This window comes from Balaenoptera acutorostrata, chromosome 12, assembly GCF_949987535.1.
Source record: "Balaenoptera acutorostrata chromosome 12, mBalAcu1.1, whole genome shotgun sequence".
Taxonomy (NCBI): domain Eukaryota; kingdom Metazoa; phylum Chordata; class Mammalia; order Artiodactyla; family Balaenopteridae; genus Balaenoptera; species Balaenoptera acutorostrata.
In genome coordinates this window covers 47,676,283-47,701,334 of record NC_080075.1, presented here as the reverse complement: position 1 = coordinate 47,701,334, position 25,052 = coordinate 47,676,283, and the positions used below count along the sequence as shown (strand labels likewise).

At 39.1% G+C, this 25,052-nt stretch overlaps 1 protein-coding gene across 1 annotated transcript in view; it reads left to right on the top strand.

The window, feature by feature from the left end:
• Window positions 1-25,052, top strand: part of EML6 (EMAP like 6) — a 364,638-nt gene that overhangs the window by 168,345 nt on the left and 171,241 nt on the right. Inside the window, exons 3-5 of the mRNA XM_057558732.1 lie at window positions 11,555-11,714; window positions 15,244-15,342; window positions 23,614-23,682. Of these exons, the coding sequence (XP_057414715.1) occupies window positions 11,555-11,714; window positions 15,244-15,342; window positions 23,614-23,682 (328 nt within the window). The remainder of the gene's footprint in view (window positions 1-11,554; window positions 11,715-15,243; window positions 15,343-23,613; window positions 23,683-25,052) is intronic.

The following is a 25,052-nucleotide window of genomic DNA, read 5'->3' as shown; positions in this document are numbered from 1 at the left end:
TCCGTGGTATTGAGACCCTCAGTGAAAGGGAGTCAATTTTGAAAGTTTTAACACTGTGACATTGCTGTTGTAGCCATAATAATCTGTAAAATTTGTAATGTGCAAGTTTTCTTAGAAAAGCAGAGATTTGGCTTTATGGACTCTCAAATGGAAGACATAAAATATAAGTAAGCAGTATCGATACTTCCAGTCACAGAAAGAACCCAACACTATGTTATGGTAAAGAACATGATGGGAAGCCCAGAGTGGACCAGATACTTTGTGTAGTGGTGGTACTTTCCACTTCTGTAATTTCTTCATGGAAGAACACAACAGTTGGCCATTTCTGATAAAATCTTATCAGAAGGAATTCAGGGGGCATGATAATTTTCATCACGGCCCCTTAATAGGATAAGGAGACCCACCCTCCTATAATCTGTTGGTTGATCTAAAGGCAATACTTAGGGTAGCTTCTTAGGCTTAGGGTGTCTCTGTAGGAGAAGGAAAGAGCAGTTTTGAAGTATGCAGTAGGGGGCCAATTTGGAATCTGTATCTATCTATCTATCTATCTATCTATCTCATTTAAACACTTCTGAACTAAAATTCCAAATATGTTTTGGGATTAGATGAAAGCAGATCCTGCTCAAAATGACTTTTCATGAAATTCTTGAATTCCTAAATGCAGACAAGTGAGAAGGGAATAGATAACTTGATGGTAGCTTCAAATATGCTTATTAAATAAATGCTTCTGTAACTTCACCCTTACCGATACCTTATGTGCAAATCCAGTGACTAAGGTTGCTGGGGTTTTCCCCTGCTTTCTTACAAGGATTAAAAACTGCTGTTGAATGATATGACATATTTAAAACAAAAGTAAATGCCACTTGGCTCTGCTCTAAAAGATACACGGATGCTGTCATTCTATTACCCAGGTGGAAGGAGTGAAGTTTCTGGGAAGCTGATGGGAAAATGGCAAAGTGAGTAGAGGTTGTTGTCTGTTTGCCCTATTCTTGCCATGGACGTGGATAAATAGGAACATTATGAGTCATTGCATTGTTGCATGCAAGCCAGAGAAGCGAGGTCAGAGACTTGGCTTATAAAAGGAGAAAAGGATAATTTTGTTAATATATTCAAATGGTAAAGGAGGAACTTAGATAAATGGGATATCATGGGCTGGGAAAAGATGGTTTAAAGACCAGTGGTAAAGAAACTTCTGGGGAAAAAAATCCAGTATGGACATTTTAATAAATGTGATAAATTTATATGCTTTAAGATGAATGAAAAGGATGATAAAAACCAGAGTAAAAATATTTCAAATCCATAATGGGATGTTTTGGGGTCACGCTGATAATTGAGTAACATACACTGATAAAATATTCTGAAGGCCTCTCTAAAGATTTGTTGAAAGTGTTTTTTCCATTTCCCCCCTCATTCAAGGAATGAGAAAAGTCAGGAATCTTGAAATTATAGTTAGAACAATTGCCTGGAATAGCGATGTTTTTATTCTTCGTTGTTTAGAACCCCAGAAATTTACCAAGTCTCTCAAGCATTTTAATTAGAAGCTGTAATCACAGCAAAAGAGTTTCATTTGTGTCTCTTGAAAATGTCTCTCAGCCTCTAGGGGAAATATGCTCAGTCCTCTTTATTCTCCAGTCCCGGGTAGAACCTGTGCCTGTAGCAGGAGGGAGAGGCAATACAGCAGCCATGACCGTTGGCCTCCTTCACTCCCTCTTCAGAAAGCACCTTGTTTGTTTGTTTTTTTAACATCTTTTATTGGAGTATAATTGCTTTACAATGGTGTGTTAGTTTCTGCTTTATAACAAAGTGAATCAGCTATACATATACATACATCCCCATATCTCCTCCCTCTTGTGTCTCCCTCCCACCCTCCCTATCTCACCCCTCTAGGTGGACACAGAGCACCAAGCTGATCTCACTGTGCTACGCGGCTGCTTCCCACTAGCTAGCTATTTTACATTTGGTAGTGTAATATGTCCATGCCACTCTCTCACTTTGTCTCACTCCCAGCTTACCCTTCCCCCTCCCTGTGTCCTTAAGTCCACTCTCTACGTCTGTGTCTTTATTCCTGTCTTGCCCCTAGGTTCTTCAGAACCACTTTTTTTTTTTTAGATTCCTTATATACGTGTTAGCAGATGGTATTTGTTTTTCTCTTTCTGCCTTACTTCACTCTGTATGACAGACTCTAGGTCCATCAATCTCACTACAAATAACTCAATTTCATTTCTTTTTATGGCTGAGTAATATTCCATTGTATATATGTGCCACATCTTCTTCATCCATTCATCTGTTGATGGACACTTAGGTTGCTTCCATGTCCTGGCTATTGTAAATAGAGCTGCAGTGAACATTGTGGTACATGACTCTTTTTGAATTATGGTTTTTTCAGGGTATATGCCCAGAAGTGGGATTGCTGGGTCGTATGGTAGTTCTGTTTTTAGTTTTTAAAGGAACCTCCATACTGTTCTCCATAGTGGGTGTATCAATTTACATTCCCACCAACAGTGCAGGAGGGTTCCCTTTTCTCCACACCCTCTCCAGCATTTATTGTTTGTACATTTTTTGATGGTGGCCATTCTGACTGGTGTGAGGTGATACCTCATTGTAGTTTTGATTTGCATTTCTCTAATGATTAGTGATGTTGAGCATCCTTTCATGTGTTTGTTGGCAATCTGTATATCTTCTTTGGAGAAATGTCTGTTTAGGTCTTCTGCTCATTTTTGGATTGGGTTGTTTGTTTTTTTTGATATTGAGCTGCATGAGCTGCTTGTAAATTTTGAAGATTAATCCTTTGTGCGTTGCTTCATTTGCAAATCTTTTCTCCCATTCTGAGGGTTATCTTTTCATCTTGTTTATGGTTTCCTTTGCTGTGCAAAGGCTTTTAAGTTTCATTAGGTCCCATTTGTTTATTTTTGTTTTTATTTCCATTTCTCTAGGAGGTGGATCAAAAAGGATCTTGCTGTGATTTATGTCATAGAGTGTTCTGCCTATGTTTTCCTCTTAGAGTTGTATAGTGTCTGGCCTTACATTTAGGTCTTTAATCCATTTTGAGTTTATTTTTGTGTATGGTGTTAGGGAGTGTTCTAATTTCATTCTTTTACATGTAGCTGTCCAATTTTCCCAGCACCACTTATTGAAGAGGCTGTCTTTTCTCCATTGTATATTCTTGCCTCCTTTATCAAAAATAAGGTGACCATATGTGCATGCGTTTATCTCTGGGTTTTCTGTCCTGTTCCATTGATCTATAATCTGTTTTTGTGCCAGTACCATACTGTCTTGATTACTGTAGCATTGTAGTATAGTCTGAAGTCCAGGAGCCTGATTCCTCCAGCTCCATTTTTCTTTCTCAAGATTGCTTTGGCTATTCAGGGTCTTTTTTGTTTCCATACAAATTGTGAAATTTTTTGTTCTAGTTCTGTGAAAAATGCCATTGGTAGTTTGATAGGGATTGCATTGAATCTGTAGATTGCTTTGGGTACTAGAGTCATTTTCACAGTGTTGATTCTTCCAGTCCAAGAACATGGTATATCTCTCCATCTGTTTGTATTATCTTTAATTTCTTTCATCAGTGTCTTATAGTTTTCAGCATACAGGTCTTTTGTCTCCTTAGGTAGGTTTATTCCTAGATATTTTATTCTTTTTGTTGCAATGGTAAATGGGAGTGTTTCCTTAATTTCTCTTTCAGATTTTTCATCATTAGTGTACAGGAATGCAAGAGATTTCTGTGCATTAATTTTGTATCCTGCTACTTTACCAAATTCATTGATTAGCTCTAGTAGTTTTCTGGTAGCATCTTTAGGATTCCCTATGTATAGTATCATGTCATCTGCAAACAGTGACAGCTTTACTTTTTCTTTTCTGATTTCGATTCCTTTTATTTCTTTTTCTTCTCTGATTGCTGTGGCTAAAACTTCCAAAACTATATTGAATAATAGTGGTGAGAGTGGACAACCTTTTCTTGTTCCTGATCTTAGAGGAAATGGTTTCAGTTTTTCACCATTGAGAACGATGTTGGCTGTGGGTTTGTCATATATGGCCTTTATTATGTTGAGGAAAGTTCCCTCTATGCCTACTTTCTGGAGGGTTACATCATAAATGGGTGTTGAATTTTGTTGAAAGCCTTTTCTGCATCTATTGAGATGATCATATGGTTTTCCTCCTTCAATTTGTTAATACGGTGTATCACATTGATTGATTTGCGTATATTGAAGAATCCTTGCATTCCTGGGATAAACCCCACTTGATCATGGTGTATGATCCTTTTAATGTGCTGTTGGATTCTGTTTGCTAGTATTTTGTTGAGGATTTTTGCATCTATGTTCATCAGTGATACTGGCCTGTAGTTTTCTTCCTTTGTGACATCTTTGTCTGGTTTTGGTATCGGGGGATGGTGGCCTTGTAGAATGACTTTGGGAGTGTTCCTCTCTCTGCAATTTTTTCTAAGAGTTTGAGAAGGATAGGTGTTAGCTCTTCTCTAAATGTTTGATAAAATTCACTTGTGAAGCCGTCTGGTCCTGGGCTTTTGTTTGTTGGAAGATTTTTAATTACAGTCTCAATTTCACTGCTTGTGATTGGTCTGTTTATATTTTCTATTTCTTCCTGGTTCAGTCTCAGAAGGTTGTGCTTTTCTAAGAATTTGTCCATTTCTTCCAGGTTGTCCATTTTATTGGCACATAGATGCTTGTAATCTCTCATGATCCTTTGTGATTCTGCAGTGTCAGTTGTTACATCTCCTTTTTCATTTCTAATTCTATTGATTTGAGTCTTCTCCCTTTTTTTCTGGATGAGTCTGGCTAATGGTTTATCAATTTTGTTTCTCTTCTCAAAGAACCAGCTTTTAGTTTTATTGATCTTTGCTATTGTTTCCTTCATTTTTTTTTCATTTATTTCTGCTCTGATCTTTATGATTTCTTTCCTTATGCTAACTTTAGGGTTTTTTTGTTCTTCTTTCTCTAATTGCTTTAGGTGTCCTTTTAGGTTGTTTATTTGAGATGTTTCTTGTTTCTTGAGGTAGGAATGTATTGCTATAAACTTCCCTCTTAGAACTGCTTTTGCTGCATCCCATAGGTTTTGGGTTGTCGAGTTTTCATTGTCATTTGTTTCTAGGTATTTTTTGATTTCCTCTTTGATTTCTTCAGTGAGCTCTTGGTTATTTAGTAGTGTATTGTTTAGCCTCCATGTGCTTGTATTTTTTACGGATTTTTTCCTGTAATTGATATCTAGTCTCATAGCATTGTGGTCAGAAAAGATACTTGTTATGATTTCAATTTTCTTAAATTTACCAGGGCTTGATTTGTGACCCAAGATATGATCTGTCCTGCAGAAAGTTGCATGAGCACTTGAGAAGAAAGTGTATTCTGTTGTTTTGGATGGAATGTCCTATAAATGTCAATTAAATCTATCTGGTCTATTGTGTCATATAAAGCTTGTGTTTCCTTATTAATTTTCTCTCTGGATGATCTCCATTGGTGTAAGTGAGGTGTTAAAGTCCCCTGCTATTATTGTGTTACTGTCAATTCCTCTTTTATAGCTGTTAGCAGTTTCCTTATGTATTGAGGTTCTCCTATGTTGGGTACATATATATTTATAATTGTTATATCTTCTTCTGGGATTGATCCCTTGATCATTATGTAGTGTCCTTCCTTGTCTCTTGTAACATTCTTTATTTTAAAATCTATTTTGTCTGATATGAGAACTGCTACTCCAGCTTTCTTTTGATTCCCATTTGCATGGAATATCTTTTTCCATCCCCTCACTTTCAGTCTCTATGTGTCCCTAGGTCTGAAGTGGGTCTCTTGTAGACAGCATATATATGAGTCTCATTTTTGTATCCATTCAGCCAGTCTATGTCTTCTGGTTGGAGCATTTAATCCCTTTACATTTAAGGTAATTATTGGTATATATGTATGTTCCTATTACCATTTTCTTAATTGTTTTGGGTTTGTTATTGTAGGTCTTTTCCTTCTCTTGTGTTTCCTGCCTAGAGAAGTTCCTTTAGCATTTGTTGTAAAGCTGGTTTGGTTGTGCTGAATTCTCTTAGCTTTTGCTGTCTGTAAAGCTTTTAATTTCTCCGTCAAATCTGAATTAGTTCCTTGCTGGGTAGAGTAATCTTGGTTGTAGGTTTTTCCCTTTCATCACTTTAAATATGTCCTGCCACTCTCTTCTGGCTTGCAGAGTTTCTACTGAAAGATCAGCTGTTAACATACAGGGGAATCCCCATAAGTTTATTTGTTGTTTTTCCCTTGCTGCTTTTAATATTTTTTCTTTTTATTTAATTTTTGATAGTTTGATTAATATGTGTCTTGGCATGTTTCTCCTTGGATTTATCCTGTATGGGACTCTCTGTGCTTCCTTGATTGACTATTTCCTTTCCCATATTAAGGAAATTTTCAACTATAATCTCTTCAAATATTTTCTCAGTCCCTTTTTTTTCTCTTCTTCTTCTGGGACCCCTATAATTCGAATGTTGGTGTGTTAAATGTTGTCCCAGAGGTCTCTGAGACTGTCCTCAATTCTTTTCATTCTTTTTTCTTTATTCTGCTCTGCAGTGGTTATTTGCACTATTTTATTTTCCAGGTCAGTTATCCGTTCTTCTGCATCAGTTATTCTGCTCTTGATTCCTTCTAGAGAGTTTTAAATTTCATTTATTGTGTTGTTCATCATTGTTTGTTTGCTCTTTAGTTCTTCTAAGTCCTTGTTAAACGTTTCTTGTATTTTCTCCATTCTATTTCCAAGATTTTGGATAATCTTTACTATCATTACTCTGAATTCTTTTTCAGGTAGACTGCCTATTTCCTCTTCATTTGTTTGGTCTGGTGGGCTTTTACCTTGCTCCTTCATCAGCTGTGTGTTTCTCTGTCTTCTCATTTTGCTTAACTTACTGTGTTTGGGGTCTCCTTTTTGCAGGCTGCAGGTTCGTAGTTCCAGTTGTTTTTGGTGTCTGCCCCCAGTGGCCAAGGTTGGTTCAGTGGGCTGTGTAGGCTTCCGGATGGAGGGGACTGGTTCCTGTGTTCTGGTGGATGAGGCTGGATCTTGTCTTTCTGGTGGGCAGGACCGAGTCCAGTGGTGTGTTTTGGAGTATCTGTGACCTTATCATGATTTCAGGCAGCCTCTCTGCTAATGGGTAGGTTTGTGGTCCTGTCTTGCTAGTTGTTTGGCATAGGGTGTCCAGCAGTGTAGCTTGCTGGTCGTTGAGTGGGGGTGGGTCTTAGCGTTGAGATGGAGATCTCTGGGAGAGCTTTTGCCGTTTGTTATTACATGGAGCCAGGAGGTCCATGGTGGACCAATGTGCAGAACTCTTCTCTCCCACCTCAGAGGCACAGGCCTGATACCCGGCTAGAGCACCAAGACCCTGTCAGCCACATGGCTTCCTTCAACCAAGAAATGTTGTTTTTGTCATTTTCAAAATGCTCAGCTGTTCTGACTTTATCTTTTCCAGCTCAGTTTCTGACATCTGTTTGTTCCCAAGGGAGGAGGCCCAAGGCATGGGATGGGGGAGCAGCGTGGTGATGCTCTGGGCATCCTCCCTTCTCATCTCTCGATGTCCAGCATTCCTCTCTCAAGCACCTTGTTAATGCTTACTCTGCCATGATGTTTCAGGACCATGTAGAGTGATAGAAACAGTCCTTGCCCTCATGGAACAGACAGTCTAATCAAATCCTCTTCTTCGTAGCTCTTGGGACTTCAGGTGTGATGTAACCTGGGGAGTCTCTTTGGTGGAGACTAAGGTCGAGTTAAGGCCATCTTTTTCCCAGGATCAGGCTTCAAACTCTAATGCTGCCAAGCTCTGTGATTTATCAACCCAGTTGCCTAAGCAAAAAACTGTCAGGTTTGACATGTTCAAGCTTTTCCTTAGCCTCAAACACCCTCACCCTGTCTCTCTCTTGCTCTCTTTCCCTTACATATCTCTTGACTCTTCCTCTCCATCCTCTCTGCCCCTGTCTTACCTCACTCTCTCACCTAGTCTCTGGCCTCTCTGCTTCCTCTCCTAACAGCCCTCACCCATCCGTTCTTCCCACTGTTCCTCACTGCTACTGGGTTTACCTTCCTGACATGTGAAACTATTTATGTTGTATCCTGCTCATGACTGTCAGTGGTGCCCTAACTTTCTGGCCCGATTAAAAGGGCTTTCAGGGCTGCCCTGGCCTGCCCGTTATTGGTTTACGTGTCTGTCCTTCCCTTTGAGGTGGGCTTCTTGACAGAGGGGCAGTGTATCTTCTATTTTTGTTACCTGTGGCACCACCTGACATTTCATAGGTCCTTAAATAAGGGTTTGTTGAATGAATGAACTAAAATATACCAAATTGTCATAGGGTTTTCATAGACTGCTTCCATCCACTATTTTAATGAAACAAGTATGACACTCCATAATCTACTTGCAATTTTCTAGGACATCTAGAAACTATCAAGGACCAGATGTATCCCAGCAAAATTGATATTGAGAGGGTACTTTTATACTTTATTGGTCTTCTCTCACCAACTCTGAATGCTAAAGTGTTCTACAAGCTTAAAATGTTTTAAAGCCTCTTCACCTATTGTGAAAAAACTACCCTTTTATGTGTGTTTTCCTTTTATATTACTCCTCATAACGATCCCTGAGGATATATTTTCCAGCAAGTACTAAGATGGCCAACTCAGACTCGGGGCACCCAGGTGTTTCTCATCCCAGCCCATCCTCTCCTCCCTTCCCCTCCATCAGGACCCTCGTTCACTCCCATCACAGCTGAAGCCAGGAAATCACCTGCACCTTGTTTGCCTTCCCGGGAAACCCCACACTCCCCCGTCCAGACCAGGCCCGGCCCAGGCCCGTAGACTCCCTGACAGAGTTCGAAAGAAGAGCACATTTCCTGATGGAGGGGCTTGCCTGGAGAGGCCGGCTCCCGCATCGCAGGGTGCAGGCAGTTGGACTGGGTCAGAAAGGGAGAGCAATGCCTGAGGTGGTGCTGCAGGGGAAAGGCTTGAGGAAAAGGCAGCCATGGTCTCCTGGGGTGAATGCTAGACACCTCGCTGCTGCCAGGAGGAACAACCGGCCCCCGAGGATGTGCAGTGACATGGTGCATAAGGGTTGCTGCAGCCTTGGACCATGGCAGATAGTGGATTTGTCCTTCCTCTTCCTGAAAGGTGATAGACTTTCGGCCCGCCTGCGTGCATTTCACTCCCAAGTTCTGAACTCGGGCAGTCTCCCCCCCTGCACAGCCTTTGGGCCAGAGCCTGGTCCCCAGCACCTGGCCAGGCCCCTGGGGAGAGTGCCCTGTGACTATGGCTGGCGGTGGGGGGGTAGGGGATAGGGGTTGGGGGTAGGGCAGGTGAGGCAGATTGAAATTTGCTTGATTGGTAGTGTGAGCCGAACTCCTTTCTGACTGGAGCGTCCTCACTGGCACCTGGAGCACGCAGGTGTTTCTCATCCCAGGAAGCCTCTGCCTCCGCAGAACTCGCGAGATCCCGTGAGATGGGGCTGCTTCTTGGAAGGGCGGTGGCGGCAGAAGCTCTTGGGCTTGATTCCTCTGAGACGCCCCGAAGGTCAGCGCTCCCAACCCATCCTCTTCCTCCTCCTCCATTTGGACCCACACTCCACACTCCCCCACCTTCCCCGCAACCCTGCAGCCAAAACCACAAAGCTCACCCTCCAGGCAGCTCCAACTCCACCCTCTTTGCTTACAAAGAAAAAGGAAAAACCAAAACTCGATGAAGTATCCAGCCTCGTAGGGAGAGTGCAAGTGGAGCCGACCTCCAGCTTAGGAGGCATCACAGGGACTGAAGACCTGTGGATGGGGGCACTGGGAGCTCCTGGGAAGGCCAGCCGCACCCCGGCGCCAGGGTACAAGGGCCTGGGAGGGCCAACGGTAAGGAAAGGGAGCCGACACTCGGGGTCCTGTGCAAAAGATGGTACTAGGTTTGGTGGGAGACCCAGGAAGTGAGCACAGTGGGATGAGAGACACCAGAACAGACTGTGGGGCTTGGTGGTTGCAGAATTGGGGGCCGGGGCACACATGGAGCCAAGGGAGAAGCAGAAAGTGGTTTGTTTCTGAAAGGAACACCCGTATCCACAGAGACAGGCCTATGTTGGTTGTATCTTTCTGTTGCCAGTTACACAAATAATGATGGTAATGAAACTTGAGTGCTTACTCTGTGCTAAATGCTCTATATTCATTATATCATCTATTTTCATATATTATCTTCATTTTAAAGATGAGGAACCTGAGGGCAAAAGAGATCAAGTAATATGTCCAAGGAACTAGAGGTAGTGAGGGGCAGCCAATGTGCAAATCCAGGTGTCTGATTCCAGAGCATATATTCTTATCAAAATCAAGCTGAAAGTTGAAAAGGAAAAAAAAATTCTACTTCTGTTAACTGTAAACAGATGCTGAAATTGAAAAGGAAAAAAATTCTACTTTTGTTTATTGTGTAAACAGTCATCTGCTAGTTTTTTTTTTTTTTTAAAGTTTTACTTGATTTTATTTATTTATTTATTTATTTTTGGCTGTGTTGGGTCTTCGGTTCGTGCGAGGGCTTTCTCCAGTTGCGGCAAGCGGGGGCCACTCTTCATCGCGGTGCGGGGACCGCTCTTCATCGCGGTGCGCGGGCCTTTCTCTATCGCGGCCCCTCCCGTCGCGGGGCACAGGCTCCAGACGCGCAGGCTCAGCAATTGTGGCTCACGGGCCCAGCTGCTCCGTGGCATGTGGGATCTTCCCAGACCAGGGCTCGAACCCGTGTCCCCTGCATTAGCAGGCAGATTCTCAACCACTGCGCCACCAGGGAAGCCCCATCTGCTAGTTTTTTATATAGGTCTTTCGTTTAATTCCCAACAGCTATTTTTAGAAAGGCACAACTTCTTTACACACCGAATTTAAAACGTTCAAGTGATTTCTCATCTAGGAGTAATAATGATTACATTTCTCCCTCTTAACTGCTACAGATTCCTTGAAATTCTAGTTGGTATTGACAGTTTTATTTTGATTGGACTACAGACGTAGGAAAAATTCTACACAAACCACAGGCATAGTAATTTGCGGTTCTCTTAGTGTCACAGTGATTTGTGTAAAATAGAAATTTTCATTTAAAATACATAATCTATGGCAGCAGATACAGAAACAGCACTTGACTCTGAGACCCCCTCCATGCTTTGAAATCCTAATGAGGGTGGTATCCAGAGCTTCTGCAAGCAGGTTTAATTAATTCTGAGAAGTGCACTTTCTCCTGGCAACAGCATTTTTTTTTCAACTTAAAGTCAAAAGTTAATTTGAAAGCTGAGTACAGTAAGTAAATACCATAACATAAGGCAATTATAGAACATAGAATTATAACAGTTGTCTGATTTTCAAGGTTACCAAGCAGGTAAGATGAGATGAAATTATTGTTAAACTGTGCTAAGCCTCTCTTTGCCAAAGTTGAACATTTCTATTAGACCAATCAGCTAATTCATTACTTTGGGGACAGTTTGGACTCTTGGGATTATCTTGTTAGATGATTAAAATGAGAAATGTGGATAAAAGATGATCAGTGTTTTTTTTAACTTTGTTCAATAGGAAGATGTGAAAGAGGCCTTTTTCTTTTTCAGCCTTGCCTTACACCCAGATAAAACCCTTGTTGCAACTGGCCAAGTTGGGAAGGAGCCATATATATGTATATGGGACTCCTATAATGTCCAGACTGTGTCTATTCTTAAAGATGTCCATACACATGGAGTTGCCTGCCTGGCTTTCGACTCGGATGGACAGGTATGTATCTTTTTGCATTTTCTTTTTCTTTAATGACTTCTCACAAGTCACCTAGAATTATAATGCACATAGCCTATAGTCTCAGAAGGTCTATCAACCCTCCCTATCTCCCCTTGTCAGCCTCTTAGAACCCTCATATGTTTGGTCCTTTTCCACACTCATGGTACTGACATCCAGCTCTGGATAGGACTCAGTTTTGGTTCCCCCTGTCTCACTATTAGGTTAAAAAGCCTCCAGAAAGGAAGTTGTGAACTTCATGTTGATTGGGTTCATAGTGACTCAGTGATTCTACTTTGTCTTCCATTGTTAGCTTCCTATTTGGAATGAGGGTTGGACCGAACCTTTTTCACTGACCTCAAGCCCTGAGTATCTCCTTGATTCCCCTTGCTTTCAGAAGATAGCATCACCTCCTAATAATTCATTGAGAAGATTCTTTGATTCTTTAACCTTGAGGTGACTTCTAACTCCTTTCCTCTACCCATTCACCTCAATTCAAGCAGTCACTGATCCATGTGTATTTATTAGTTTCTTTACAGTGACTCTGACATTCATTCTCTCCTTCCCATTCTCCCTGCCACCATCCTTTAAGTTCCAAATCTGTGTCATGCCTGACAGTTTAAGTAACCTCTTAACTGGTCTTCACACAGTCAATTTCTTGCTAATGCATTTCACCAACTGAAAAAAGTGTCAGAACGTTGTTTAAAAACAACAGAAGCTTGGAGTACCCCCTGAATGAAGTCCACACTTTGTGGCTGGGCATTCTAGGCTGACCAACTTTTCTAGCCTTCTCTTCACTATTCCCTTGCAGTCAAGTTGGACAAGTCAGCAAGATTCCTCTATCAGACCAGGTACTTTGGCACGTCCAGACACTTTCTCATGCTGCCCTCTTCACCTCCAGTGCCCTGCTCACCCTGTTTGCCCCTTAAAATGACTCATTCTTCCAAGACACTTCATAGGTCTTCATGAAGCCCTCCCAGTCTCCCCCTCCAACAAAGTGTCTCTCTTTCTGTGGACTTCCAGCAACACTTGATAGAAAAGATTTGTTAATGTGTTATAGATACCAACTCTATCTCAATTTTTAAAAGATGTTAAAGAGAAGGGAGTGGAAGCGTAGAGGCCTCATTCCTGGCTCTCCCTGCATTCACCTCCTCACGAAGGCCGTGCCTTTTCTTCCTAGCCTTCTCCACATTCCTAGGATGCCCTTCCTCTGTCTCTTTCACTCTTGTATTAATGCCAGTTAGTTCCTTCAGTCTATTTTTTGGTAAATTTTAGAGTTACTTCTCTAAGTCCATATTGTGGAAAGACCTGTGAAATTATTCATAGAAGATTGACCAAACTGAGAGTTTGCAGGTAGTTCAGATAGGACTTGACCTGGTTTGGGTCACTTTTTAAACAGTTAAGATTTACTTTGTGTTTTCTGCTATTTTGAGAGAGTAGTGATCATTCTATTCATTTTTCTTTCCAGAATTAGATTCAATACATATGTGGACCCCTGGTATATATGTTTTTGATTTAACTACTCTATAATCTTGTCCAGTTTAGTCAGGATAATGCATAAGTTCTATTGTATATCCAGGTCTAAAGAGAAATAGCTAGATAGTAACATTTATTCAGATTTGCAGTTATTGACTTCCTGACTAAACTGAATGAATGTGTCAGGATGCATATGTATGTACAAGTGTAAATGAATGCTTTGATGTGAACTTACATGCACATTCTCTAATCTGATTTTGCTTTTCTAGCAAACGTTTATCAAAATTCTAGCAAACATTCTTTATCAACGTTCTAGCAAACATTCTTTATCAAAATCACAAGAAAAATGTAATGTAGCAGGGGGAAATCCAGCTGTAACTTTCAGTTCTTTGTTCATGTTATTTTGTGTTAGAATCCTAGCTATTTTTTTAGGTTCCATTTTGAAGGTAGAGACAGGAATGGACTGCATGGTACTTTCACAACTGTCAGTTGAGAAAAATAACCTCCTATTTGTTTGCTGTGATGGATTTCGTGGCTTGTTGATGCCTATTGTTTCAGATCTGCCTTTTTCCCTGGACAGAGTTCACTGGAATCGAGTGATATTTAGAAAATGACAAATGGACCATCACCTCACAAGCATCAAAAGGCAATTGAAATGCTTTTCAGGTAGCGATAGGGCCTGTCACTGCAAATGAACAGAATAGATTTCTTTTGGCTTTTTCTCAATCTTCTTCACATTTCTTATGTGGGTTTTACTTTAGTGCCCATGTTTATGTTAACTGCTTTTTCTGTTTAAGTAAAGAGAAAAGAAAAAAATAAGCTGAATGGAATTCACCCACTTCAAATTTTCATATATAGATAAAAATACAACCATGTCTTATAATCATTTCCATTACTGCAACTCTCAATTGAAAATTACAGCAAATACCTCCTTTCATTAAGCACCAATTTTAAAACCTCCAACTATATGTTTTTTATACTAAATATTCCTAATGGAAGCTGCCTTTAGTGAAGAAACCTGAATAATCTCTGCATAACAGTACATGTATACATTTAGCCATATATGGCTGTCTATCATTGCGTATATATGCATGTACACACACACACAGTGAAATACATAAGCTCACATACTGTTATACTTGGGTAGTGATGTTTTTAAAACCTTTTGACTTACATTATTTCACTGATCCATACAACAATACTACTTTGTAGACAGAAAAAATATTTTACACTCATTTTACAGTTGAAAAAATTGAAATTTAAGGAGTTTAATTTTCTAAGGCCTTACGTCTGGCTAATCATGAAGTCAAAAGGGAAGCCAAATCTACTTACTCCCAGCCCAGACCTCTCTCTATTACATAGTGCTGTTTCTATGCTGCTAGAAGCTCTGATTTTGGTGTCCCTAATATGTGTTTTGACCCTATTAATTTTGTATATACTCAGGTGTGGGATTTTTTTTCCCTTTGAGGACAAGGTCTGATCTGAATCCAGTGAATTTAGACTGGGAGATGAAGTACCAGAGTACTTTTACTAAAATTATGTATCCTTCTGTGGTCACTCCAAATGTTTGTGAAATTATGAAAATTAAGAAGAATGAAGATAATGTTCATTTATGGGATTTCTTCTCCATGTGTTTGTCAAACCCTTTCATTTTAACAGTTTGGTGAGGCTTTTAGACTACAGAATCCTAGATGCTCTTAAAACCGTATTAAGATCTTAAATTTGAAATTTTAAATCCTGCCTTCTAGTTCTGTTCCTATGATTTCCACTGATTAATCAGAGACTTCATGAGATTTTGCATGTTTCCTATGCTTAAGAAGGACAAATTGGTTGTAGGTTTTAGGTTGTCGAAATTTTAGTATATGCTAATGGAATAATATCTACTGTGATATGTTTAGTTTTGGATTTAAGATGGATTTTGAGAAATCATTTTTTTCACAAGAAATTCAATACTTGGCCCATAGTAGGTAATAAGAACTATTTATCGAAAGACAGAATGGATAATAGGAAGTTTTCCCATCATTTTCTGGTATTAAATTATTGTTCTTATTCTTAGCGTTTAGCCTCTGTGGGATTGGATGCCAAAAACACAGTCTGCATTTGGGACTGGAGGAAGGGAAAACTTCTGGCCTCAGCCACTGGCCACTCTGACCGGGTAAGAAGACCTTGTTGGATCAAGCCATGCAGGTTTCATTACTGTGGGGGAACTGTGATGTAGCTTCTCAGAGTTGTAGTATTTTTTAAAATAAAATTTTCAAGTGTAGATTTTCCCTCCATATGCAACTTAAAATCTTACTGTTTATAAAAATTAATTTATGATTAGTAGCTATGTCGGCATGATCTCTTCTGGTGATCAGATGCTTTATTTAAATTGTTACTGTTATTCATAGGCAAAACAAATTTTTGATACTGGCATTTAGCTTCATAAAATAAAAATAGAATTGAATTTGAAGTTATATGCACTGTTTAGGTGTATTCATTTAGAAATGGAAATAGTTGTTAGAAAATAATATTCACAAGATATGTTTACAAGTGTATACATTTGAATTTCAAATGAATGTAATGACAACTGTGTGATTCTTTGTTATATTCAAGAAACTGGAATATAAATTGTGGCCTGCTTACCATTCATATTGAAGTCATTGTGATTGTAGATGATAATTCCATGTAGCCATAGCTGGCAAGATGGGGTAGGAAGCAGGCATGTGCATTAGCTGGTCAGAAATCTATTTCTCCAGTGTCTGGAATAATTAAAATAATTTGGCTATTTTATTGTCTTGATTTTCTAATTGTAAAAAAATGAATTTGCATGACTGTCTTACATTGATTCCTAGTTGTTCTGTATTTCTGCAAAGTATAACTCCATGCAGAATGAGGCCCTAATTAAATGTAAATTCACTGCCTCTTGAATGGTGTGAACTCTAAAAGATTTCTTTATATGAATGGCATATTCATCTAGGGAGAATTCTCATTTTAAGGGGCCCCCATAGTTTTTACTGAACATTTGGGCAAATTGTATTCGAGGATTAAGTCCTCAGAAAGTCCACGAGTGATCAGCAATGGAACGTCAGTGTTGGAAGAGGCCTGGCACCCCTCTGGTGCAATGGTTCCCACCAGTGGCTACACATAAGAATCCCCTGGGCAGATTTCAGAGTATAGTGATGCTTGGGCTTTACCCGCAGGTATTGATATTAACTTACTGCTATTTAATTGGTATTAACTTAGTACTTAATGAACAGGTTGAAAATATTTGTGATTCTTGCATTTGGTTTTTTTTTCCTACATTAAATTATATCAGTATTTATTCTCAATTTATTTTATTTACTTATTTATTTTTAATATAATTTTTATTTTATATTAAAGTATATTTGATTTACAATGTTATATTAGTTTCAGGTGTACAGCAAAGTGATTCAGTTATACATATATCCATTCTTTTTCAGATTCTTTTATACAATATTATACAATATTCAGTATAGTTCCCTGTGCTATACAGTAGGTCCTTGTTGATGGTCTATTTTATATATAGTAGTGTGTATATGTTAATACCAAACTCATAACTTATCCCCCCCCCACCTTTCCCCTATGGTAACCATAAGTTTGTTTTCGAAGGCTGTGAGCCTGTTTCTGTTTTGTAAATAAGTTCACTTCTATCATTTATTTAGGTTCCACATATAAGTGATATCATGTGATATTTGTCTTTCTCTGACTTACATCACTTAGTATGGTAATCTCCAGGTCCATCCATGTTGCTGCAAATAGCATTATTTCATTCTTTTTTATGGCTGAGTAGTATTCCATTGTACTTAAACCACATCTTCTTTATCCATTCCTCTGTTAATGGACATTTAGGTTACTTCCATGTCTTGGCTATTGTAAATAGTGCTGCAGTGAACATTGGAGTGCATGTATCATTTCGAATTATGGTTTTGTCTGGATATATGCCCAGGAGTGGGATTGCTGGATCATATGGTAGTTGTAATTTTAGTTGTGTAAGGAACCTCCATGCTGTTCTCCATAGTGGTTATACCAATTTACATTCTTTTGTACCAATTTACATTCCCACCAACAGTGTGGGAGGGTTCCCTTTTCTCCACACCCTCTCTAGCATTTATTGTTTGTAGAATTTTTCATGATGGCCATTCTGACTGGTGTGAGGTGATACCTCATTGTAGTTTTGATTTGCATTTCTCTAATAATTAGTGATGTTGAGCATCTTTTCCTGTGCTTTTTGGCCATCTGTATGTCTTCTTTAGAGAAATATCTATTTAGATCTTCTGCCCATTTTTTTTTTATTTGGTTGTTTGTTTTTTGATATGGAGCTGCATGAGGTGTTTGTATATTTTGGGATTAATCCCTTGTTGGTTGCTTCCTTTGCAAATATTTTCTCCCATTCTGTGGGTTGTCTTTTCCTTTTGTTTATGGTTTCCTTTGCTGTGCAAAAGCTTTTTAAGTTTCATTAGCCCCCATTTGTTTATTTTTGTTTTTATTTTCATTACTCTGGGAGGTGGATCCAAAAGATCTTGCTGAGGTTTATGTCAAAGAGTGTTCTGCCTATGTTTTCCTCTAAGAGTTTTATAGTATCCAGTCTTACATTTAGGTCTGTAACCCATTTTGAGTTTATTTTTGCATATGGTGTTAGGGAGTGTTCTAATTTCATTCTTTTACATGTAGCTGTCCAGTTTTCCCAGCACCACTTATTGAAGAGACTGTCTTTTCTCCATTGTATATTCTTGCTTCCTTTGTTGTAGATTAATTGACCATAAGTGCAGGGGTTTATTTCTGGACTTTCTATCCTGTTCCATTGATCTATATTTCTGTTTTTGTGCCAGTACCATACTGTTTTGATTACTGCAGATTTGTAGTATAGTCTGAGGTCAGGGAGCCCGATTCCTCCAGCTCTGTTTTTCTTTCTCAGGATTGCTTTGGCTATTCAGGGTCTTTTGTGTTTCCATACAAAGTTAAAAAATTTTTGTTTACCAAATTTATTGATGAGCTCTAGTAGTTTTCTGGTAGCATCTTTAGGATTTTCTATGTATAGTATAATGTCATCTGTAAACAGTGACAGTTTTCCTTCTTCTTTTCCAATTTGGATTCCTTTTATTTTTCTTCTCTGATTGCCATGGCTAGGGCTTCCAAAACTATGTTGAATAAAAATGGCGAGAGTGGATATCCTTGTCTTGTTCCTGATCTTAGAGGAAATGCTTTCAGCTTTTAACCATTGAGAATGATGTTAGCTGTGGGTTTGTCATATATGGCCTTTATTATGTTTAAATAGTTTCCCTCTATGCCCACTTTCTGGAGAGTTTTTATCATAAACAGGTGTTGAATTTTGTCAAAAGCTTTTTCTACATCTACTGAGGTGATCATAGGTTTTTTTTTTTTATTTGGAGTATAGTTGCTTTACAATGTTGTGTTAGTTTCTGCTGTACAGCAAAGTGAATCAGCCATATATATACATATATCCCCTTCCTCCCAGATTTCCTTCCCATCTAAGTCACCACAGAGCACAGAGTAGAGTTCCCTATGCTATACAGTAGGTTCTCACTAGATATCTATTTTATACATAGTAGTGTATATATGTCAATCCCAGTCTCCCAATTCATCTTTGCTAGTATTTTGTTGAGGAGTTTTGTGTCTATGTTCATCAGTGATATTGGCCTGTAATTTTCTTTTTTTGTGGTATCTTTGTCTGTTTTTTTGTATCAGGGTGATGGTGGCCTCATAGAATGAGTTTGGGAGTGTTCCTTCCTCTGCAATTTTTTGGAAGAGTTTCAGAAGGATAGGTGTTAACTCTTCTCTAAATGTTTGATAGAATTCACCTGTGAAGCCATCTGGTCCTGGACTTCTGTTTGTTGGAAGATTTTTTTTTTAATAAATTTATTTATTTATTTATTTTTGGATGTGTTGGGTCTTAGTTTCTGTGCAAGGGCTTTCTCCAGTTGCGGCGAGCAGGGGCCACTCTTCATCGCGGTGCGCGGGCCCCCCACCGCCACGGCCTCTCCCGTTGCAGAGCACAGGCTCCAGACACGCAGGCTCAGTAGTTGTGGCTCACTGGCCCAGCTGCTCCGCGGCATGTGGGATCCTCCTGGACCGGGGCACGAACCTGTGTCCCCTGCATTGGCAGGCGGACTCCCAACCACTGCGCCACCAGGGAAGCCTTGTTGGAAGATTTTTAATCACAGTTTCAATTTCCGTACTTGTGATTGGTCTGTTCATATTTTCTATTTCTTCCTGGTTCAGTCTTGGAAGGCTATACCTTTCTAAGAATTTGTCTATTTCTTCCAGGTTGTCCATTTTATTGGCATATAGTTGCTTGTAGTGGTCTCTTATGATCCTTTGTATTTCTGTAGTGTCAGTTGTAACTTCTCCTTTTTCATTTCTAATTTTATTGATTTGAGCCCTCTCCCTTTTTTTCTTGATGAGACTGGCTTAAGGCTTGTCAGTTTTGTTTATCTTTTCAAAGAACCAGCTTTTAGTTTCATTGATCTTTACTGTCGTTTCCTTCATTTCTTTTTCATTTATTTCTGCTCTGATCTTTATGTTTTCTTTCCTTCTACTAACTTTGGGTTTTGTTTGTTCTTCTTTCTCTAGTTGCTTTAGGTGTAAGATTAAGTTGTTTATTTGAGATTTTTCTTGTTTCCTGAAGTAAGATTGTATTGCTATAAACTTCCCTCTTAGAACTGCTTTTGCTGCGTCCCATAGTTTTTGGATTGTCATCTTTTCATTGTCATTTGTCTCCAGGTATTCTTTTATTTCCTCTGTGATCCTTTCGTTGTTTAGTAACATATTGTTTAGCCTCCATGTGTTTGTGTTTTTTACAGTTTTTGTGTGTGTGTGTGTGTGTGATTGATTTCTAATCTCATAGCATTGTGGTCAGAAAAGATACTTGATATGATTTCAGTTTTTTAAAAATTTACTGAGGCTTGATTTTTGGCCCAGCATGTGATCTGTCCTGGAGAATGTTCCATGTGCACTTGAGAAGAATGTTTATTCTGCTGCTTTCTATAAATATCAATTAAGTCCATCTGGTCAAATGTGTCATTTAAGGCCTGTGGTTCCTTATTGATTTTCTGTCTGGATGATCTGTACATTCATGTAAACTGGGGTGTTAAAGTCCCCCACTATTACTGTGTTACTGTCGATTACTGCTTTTACAGCTGTTAGCATTTGCCTTATATATTGAGGTGCTCCTATGTTGGGTGCATATATATTTACAATTGTTATATCTTCTTCTTGGATTTATCCCTTAATCATTATGTAGTGTCCTTCTTTGTCTCTTATAATAGGCTTTATTTTAAAGTCTATTTTGTCTGATGTGAGTATTGCTACTCAAGCTTTCTTTTGATTTCCATTTACATGGGATATTTCCATCCCCTCACTTTCAGTCTGTATGTGTTTTTTGGTTGGAGTATTTAATCCATTTACACTTAAGGTAATTATCCATATGTATGTTCTTATTGCCATCGTGTTAATTGTTTTGGATTTGTTTTTGTAGGTATTTTTTCTTCTCTTTCTCTTTTGTTCTCTTCTCTTGTGATTTGATGACCATCTTTAGTGTTGTGTTTGGGTTGCTTTTTATTTTTTGTGTGTATCTACTGTAGATTTTTGGTTTGTGGTTCCCATGAGGTTTTGATATAGCAGTCTATATATATATACAAGATTGTTTTAAGTTGCTGGTCTCTTAATTTCAAATGCATTTCCAATATCCTGCATTTGTACTCTCCTCATGATTGCTGGTTTTGGTATCATATTTGTGTGTGGATGATTTCCTACATTTACTGTACATTTACCTTTACTGGTGAGGTTTCCCATTCGTAATTCTTTTGTTTCTAGTTGTGACCTTTTCTTTTCTGGCTAGAGAATTTCCTTTAGCATTTGTTGTAAAGCTGGTTTGGTGTTGCTGAATTCTCTTAGCCTTTGCTTGTTTGTAAAGCTTTTGATTTCTCCACTGAATCTGAATGAGAGCCTTGCTGGGTAGAGTATTCTCGTAGGCTGTAGGTTTTTGCCTTTCATCACTTTAAATATATCATGCCATGCCCTCCTTTTTCAGGTAAATTGACTTCTTTTTCAGGTAGATTGACTTCATTTTCAGGTAGACTGACCATCTCTACTTCACTTAGTTGTTCTTCTGAGGTTTTATCTTGTTCCTTCATCTGGAATATATTTCTCTGCCATCTCATTTTGTCAAACTTTCTGTGTTTGTGGTCTCTGTTCCTCAGGCTGCAGGATTGTAATTCTTGCTTCTGGTGTCTGCCCATTGGTGGGTGAGGTTGGTCCAGGGGCTTGTGGAAGCTTTCTTGTAGGAGGGATTAGTGCCTGCCCACTGGTGGGGGGAGCTGCGTCTTGTCCCTCTGATGCGCAGGGCCCTGTCAAGGGGTGAATTTATAGGTGATTATTGGCTCAGGACAACTTTAGGCAGCCTGTCTGCTGATGGGTAGGGCTGTGTTCCCCCCCACCCCCACCACTGGTTGTTTGGCCTGAGGCATCCCAGCACTGGAGCCTGCAAGCTGTTTGGTAGGGCCAGATCTCGGTGTCAAAATAGCAACATCTGGGAGAGCTCATGCCAATAAATATTCCCTGGGGCCTCTGCCACCAGTGTCCTTGCCCCCACAGTGAGCCACAGCCAACCCCTGCCTCCCCAGGAGAGCCTCCAAGACCTGCAGGTAGGTCTGGCCCAGGATCCTATGGAGTCACTGCTTTGCCCTGGGTCCCAGTGCATATGAAACCTTGTGTGCACCCTCCAAGAGTAGAGTCTCTGTTTCCCCCAGTCGTGTGGAGCTCCTGCACTCAAGTCCCACTGGCCTTCAAACCCAAATGCTCTGAGGGCTCCTCCTCCCAATGCCAGACCCCCAGGCTGGAGAGCCTGACATGGGGCTCAGATCTCTCACTCCTGTGGGAGAACCTCTGTGATATAATTATTTTCCAGCTTTTGGTCTCCCACCCAGTGGGTATGGCACTTGATTATATCATGAATGTGCCCCTGCTACTGTCTTGTTGTGGCTTCTTTTTTGTCTTTGGGTGTGGAATATCTTTTCTGGTGGGTTCAAGTCTTTTTTGTAGGTGGTTGTTCAGCAGTTAGTTGTGATTTTGGTGTTTTCATGAGAGGAGGTGAGCTCAAGTCCTTCTACTCTACCATCTTGTCTCCTGCTCATACCTTGCATTTTGGATATTACTGTTTCTGCTGTTCTGTGATCCCATTATATCTTATCTTACAAAGTGGTTGAATTGGACTGGATCAATACATGAATTTCCTGTTGTTTTGCTGATGAACTGTACATTTTCCAGTTAGGAGTAGATTGTAAAAAGTACAATGCTATCTAGTGAGAACTCTGTAATTTTAAGAGCCTAGAATGTTTTAATGAAATACTGCTTTTAGAACACTGTTCTCCCAGACTCCATAATTTGTATCACACAGTTTTACTCTTTATTGTTGAGGTCAGTATAAATTATTATTGGTTGCTTATGGGCAAATGATTATTTTCAAGATTATTTTAGGGGCTAAAATACTTAGCCCCTAGCACTAATTTGTATAATCAGTGGTTTGTAGTCTGCAAAATGATCGTACATACATTATCTTAACTGACCTCACAACAGAACTGAGATGGTGTCATTCATTCATTTTTGAGATGCTGAGGTTAAGGTTAGAGATGCTAAGACTTGCCTGAGCTCGCATAGATAAAATGGGTACTTGGACCTTATTCATACTTGGTCCTTAGACCAAGTGTTCTTTCTTCAGTGCTGTTTCTGTGGTCAATAATTGTTCCTTTCTACCTAACCAAAGGTCCTCCTTCTTTATCTGATGATTGGAGCAATAGCTTCCTACTTGATGAGAAGTTAGCAGCCTCTTTCTCTAGTCTAGTCTCTGCCCCTACAATTGGTCCTTCTTTCTATTAGAGCTTCACAGAGTGTGGCCCATGGACCACCTGCATCAGAATCTCCTGGGCTGTGTTTTAAAATGCATGTGCCTGGACCTAATTTCCAATCCACTAAATCAGAATCTCTGACATGGGCTGGGGGAATATGCACTTTAAACAATTGCCATTCTCTTTGTTTTCATTGTAAAGCTATCTCAAAAGTGTGTTATTAGCATTGTGGAGAGCCACCAAAAATTTGATCAAAAAACTATCCTAAATCATCACAGTTTATTTACCTTGGATGGACAAAGTTAAAAATGTGATACCAGTTTGTTCTCAATGATTGTGGTTAATTATTACTTATTCATTCAGGACTAAGGTAAGTAGATACAAGGTGCTAAAATGTGTATTAGCAATTCCTGACTCATCTCCATAGCCAAATACTCCATTTGGGTAGGTAACATTGTGCTCTGAATGTTAGGGTAGAGTCTTGGCAATTGGACAGTATCTGAAAGAAGGCAAAAACACATGAATGATCAACAGAGCAACTTTTTATCTTTTTTAAACAGATTTTTGATATTTCCTGGGATCCATATCAGCCAAACAGAGTGGTTAGCTGTGGAGTGAAACATATAAAGGTAAAGTAATTATTTTAAAGAAATTTTGGTACCTTGTATGAAAATAATTCCAGATGTTTATATATATAATTTGGTGTTGAGAAACTGCTTGACTTTACATTTTTTCCCCTTAAATTTGGAGGCTTCTTACCTGCATCTCTGATCCCAGAGCACACTAACATCAGGTGATGGGCCTCCCTTTTAGAAATGCAGTATAAAAACAATCAAGCGAAGTGCTCAGCAGGCAGCTGAAAAGGAAACTTTATGTTAATTAAATATTATACAGAAGTCAGAAAACTCATAATACTTTTAGGATTGCATGTTTTAAAACAGTTCTGATTTTAATTTTGTAAATTAAGTTTTTTCATTATGAATGTTTATACATATTGCATGTCAAAACTTTTTGACATGTTGATATGTTCTTTTAGAAGAAAGATGCCATGTTGTGTTGGACCTAGAAGGAGAGGGATACATAGTGCAAACCTACCTGGGCCATTGGCTTTTAAATGCCTCTCTTCCTGTAGACTACACAGCCTGGAATACTACTAGTGGAGCACGACCTGCCTCTGTCTATTTGCTCCTCTCTATTTTGTTACACAGGTAGCAAAATTAACACCATAGACATCCTTTCCTCTGACATAGCAAAAATTTCTCCTGGACCCTGGGATACGGCCCAGGATCTTCTGTCTATAGGTTTGTAGATAATATAAGTTAAAGTCCGTAAAGAAAAGAGTGTAAGGGTTACTTGCTTGAACAGAGCATGTGTGCATCTCTGCTGCTACAAAAATGGTGCATTTCTGTGTGAACAGAGTAAATGTCTGTGTTACTCCTCCAACCAACTCCTCCTGTTTCCCAGTTCTTTTGTTCTTCTTTTAGTCTAGTTTTTCATGATCCTTCCCATTATTCCTACTTAATGGTTAGAAAGGGACACATGATAAAATGCTCAGAAATAAACATAACAAGAAATATGCAAGACCTAATTTTAAAACTATTATAAAACTTTATAGAGGAATGTAAAAGAAGACTTGGGCAAATGGAGAGAGACAACTTTGATTCCGGACATGAAGTGTAAAAATTAAAAATGCATTATTTATCTCCAAGTTAATTTATATTTAATACAAGTTCAATTAAAATCTTTATAAGCTTTATTGTTATCTGACAACATTTCCCTTTAAGTTATTCTAAGTTAATCTATGAGAATGAAAGAGTGAGAATAACCAAGAACTTTGGCACAAAAAAGAATAATGAAAAGGAAAATGCACTACAATTTACTAAAGCATATTATGAAGTTTCAAAAATTAAAATGGTACAAGACTGGGGTAAGGATAAATAAACACCAACCAAAGAGAAACTAAGCTGAGAAATAGACCTTAATATGTATGACAATTTAG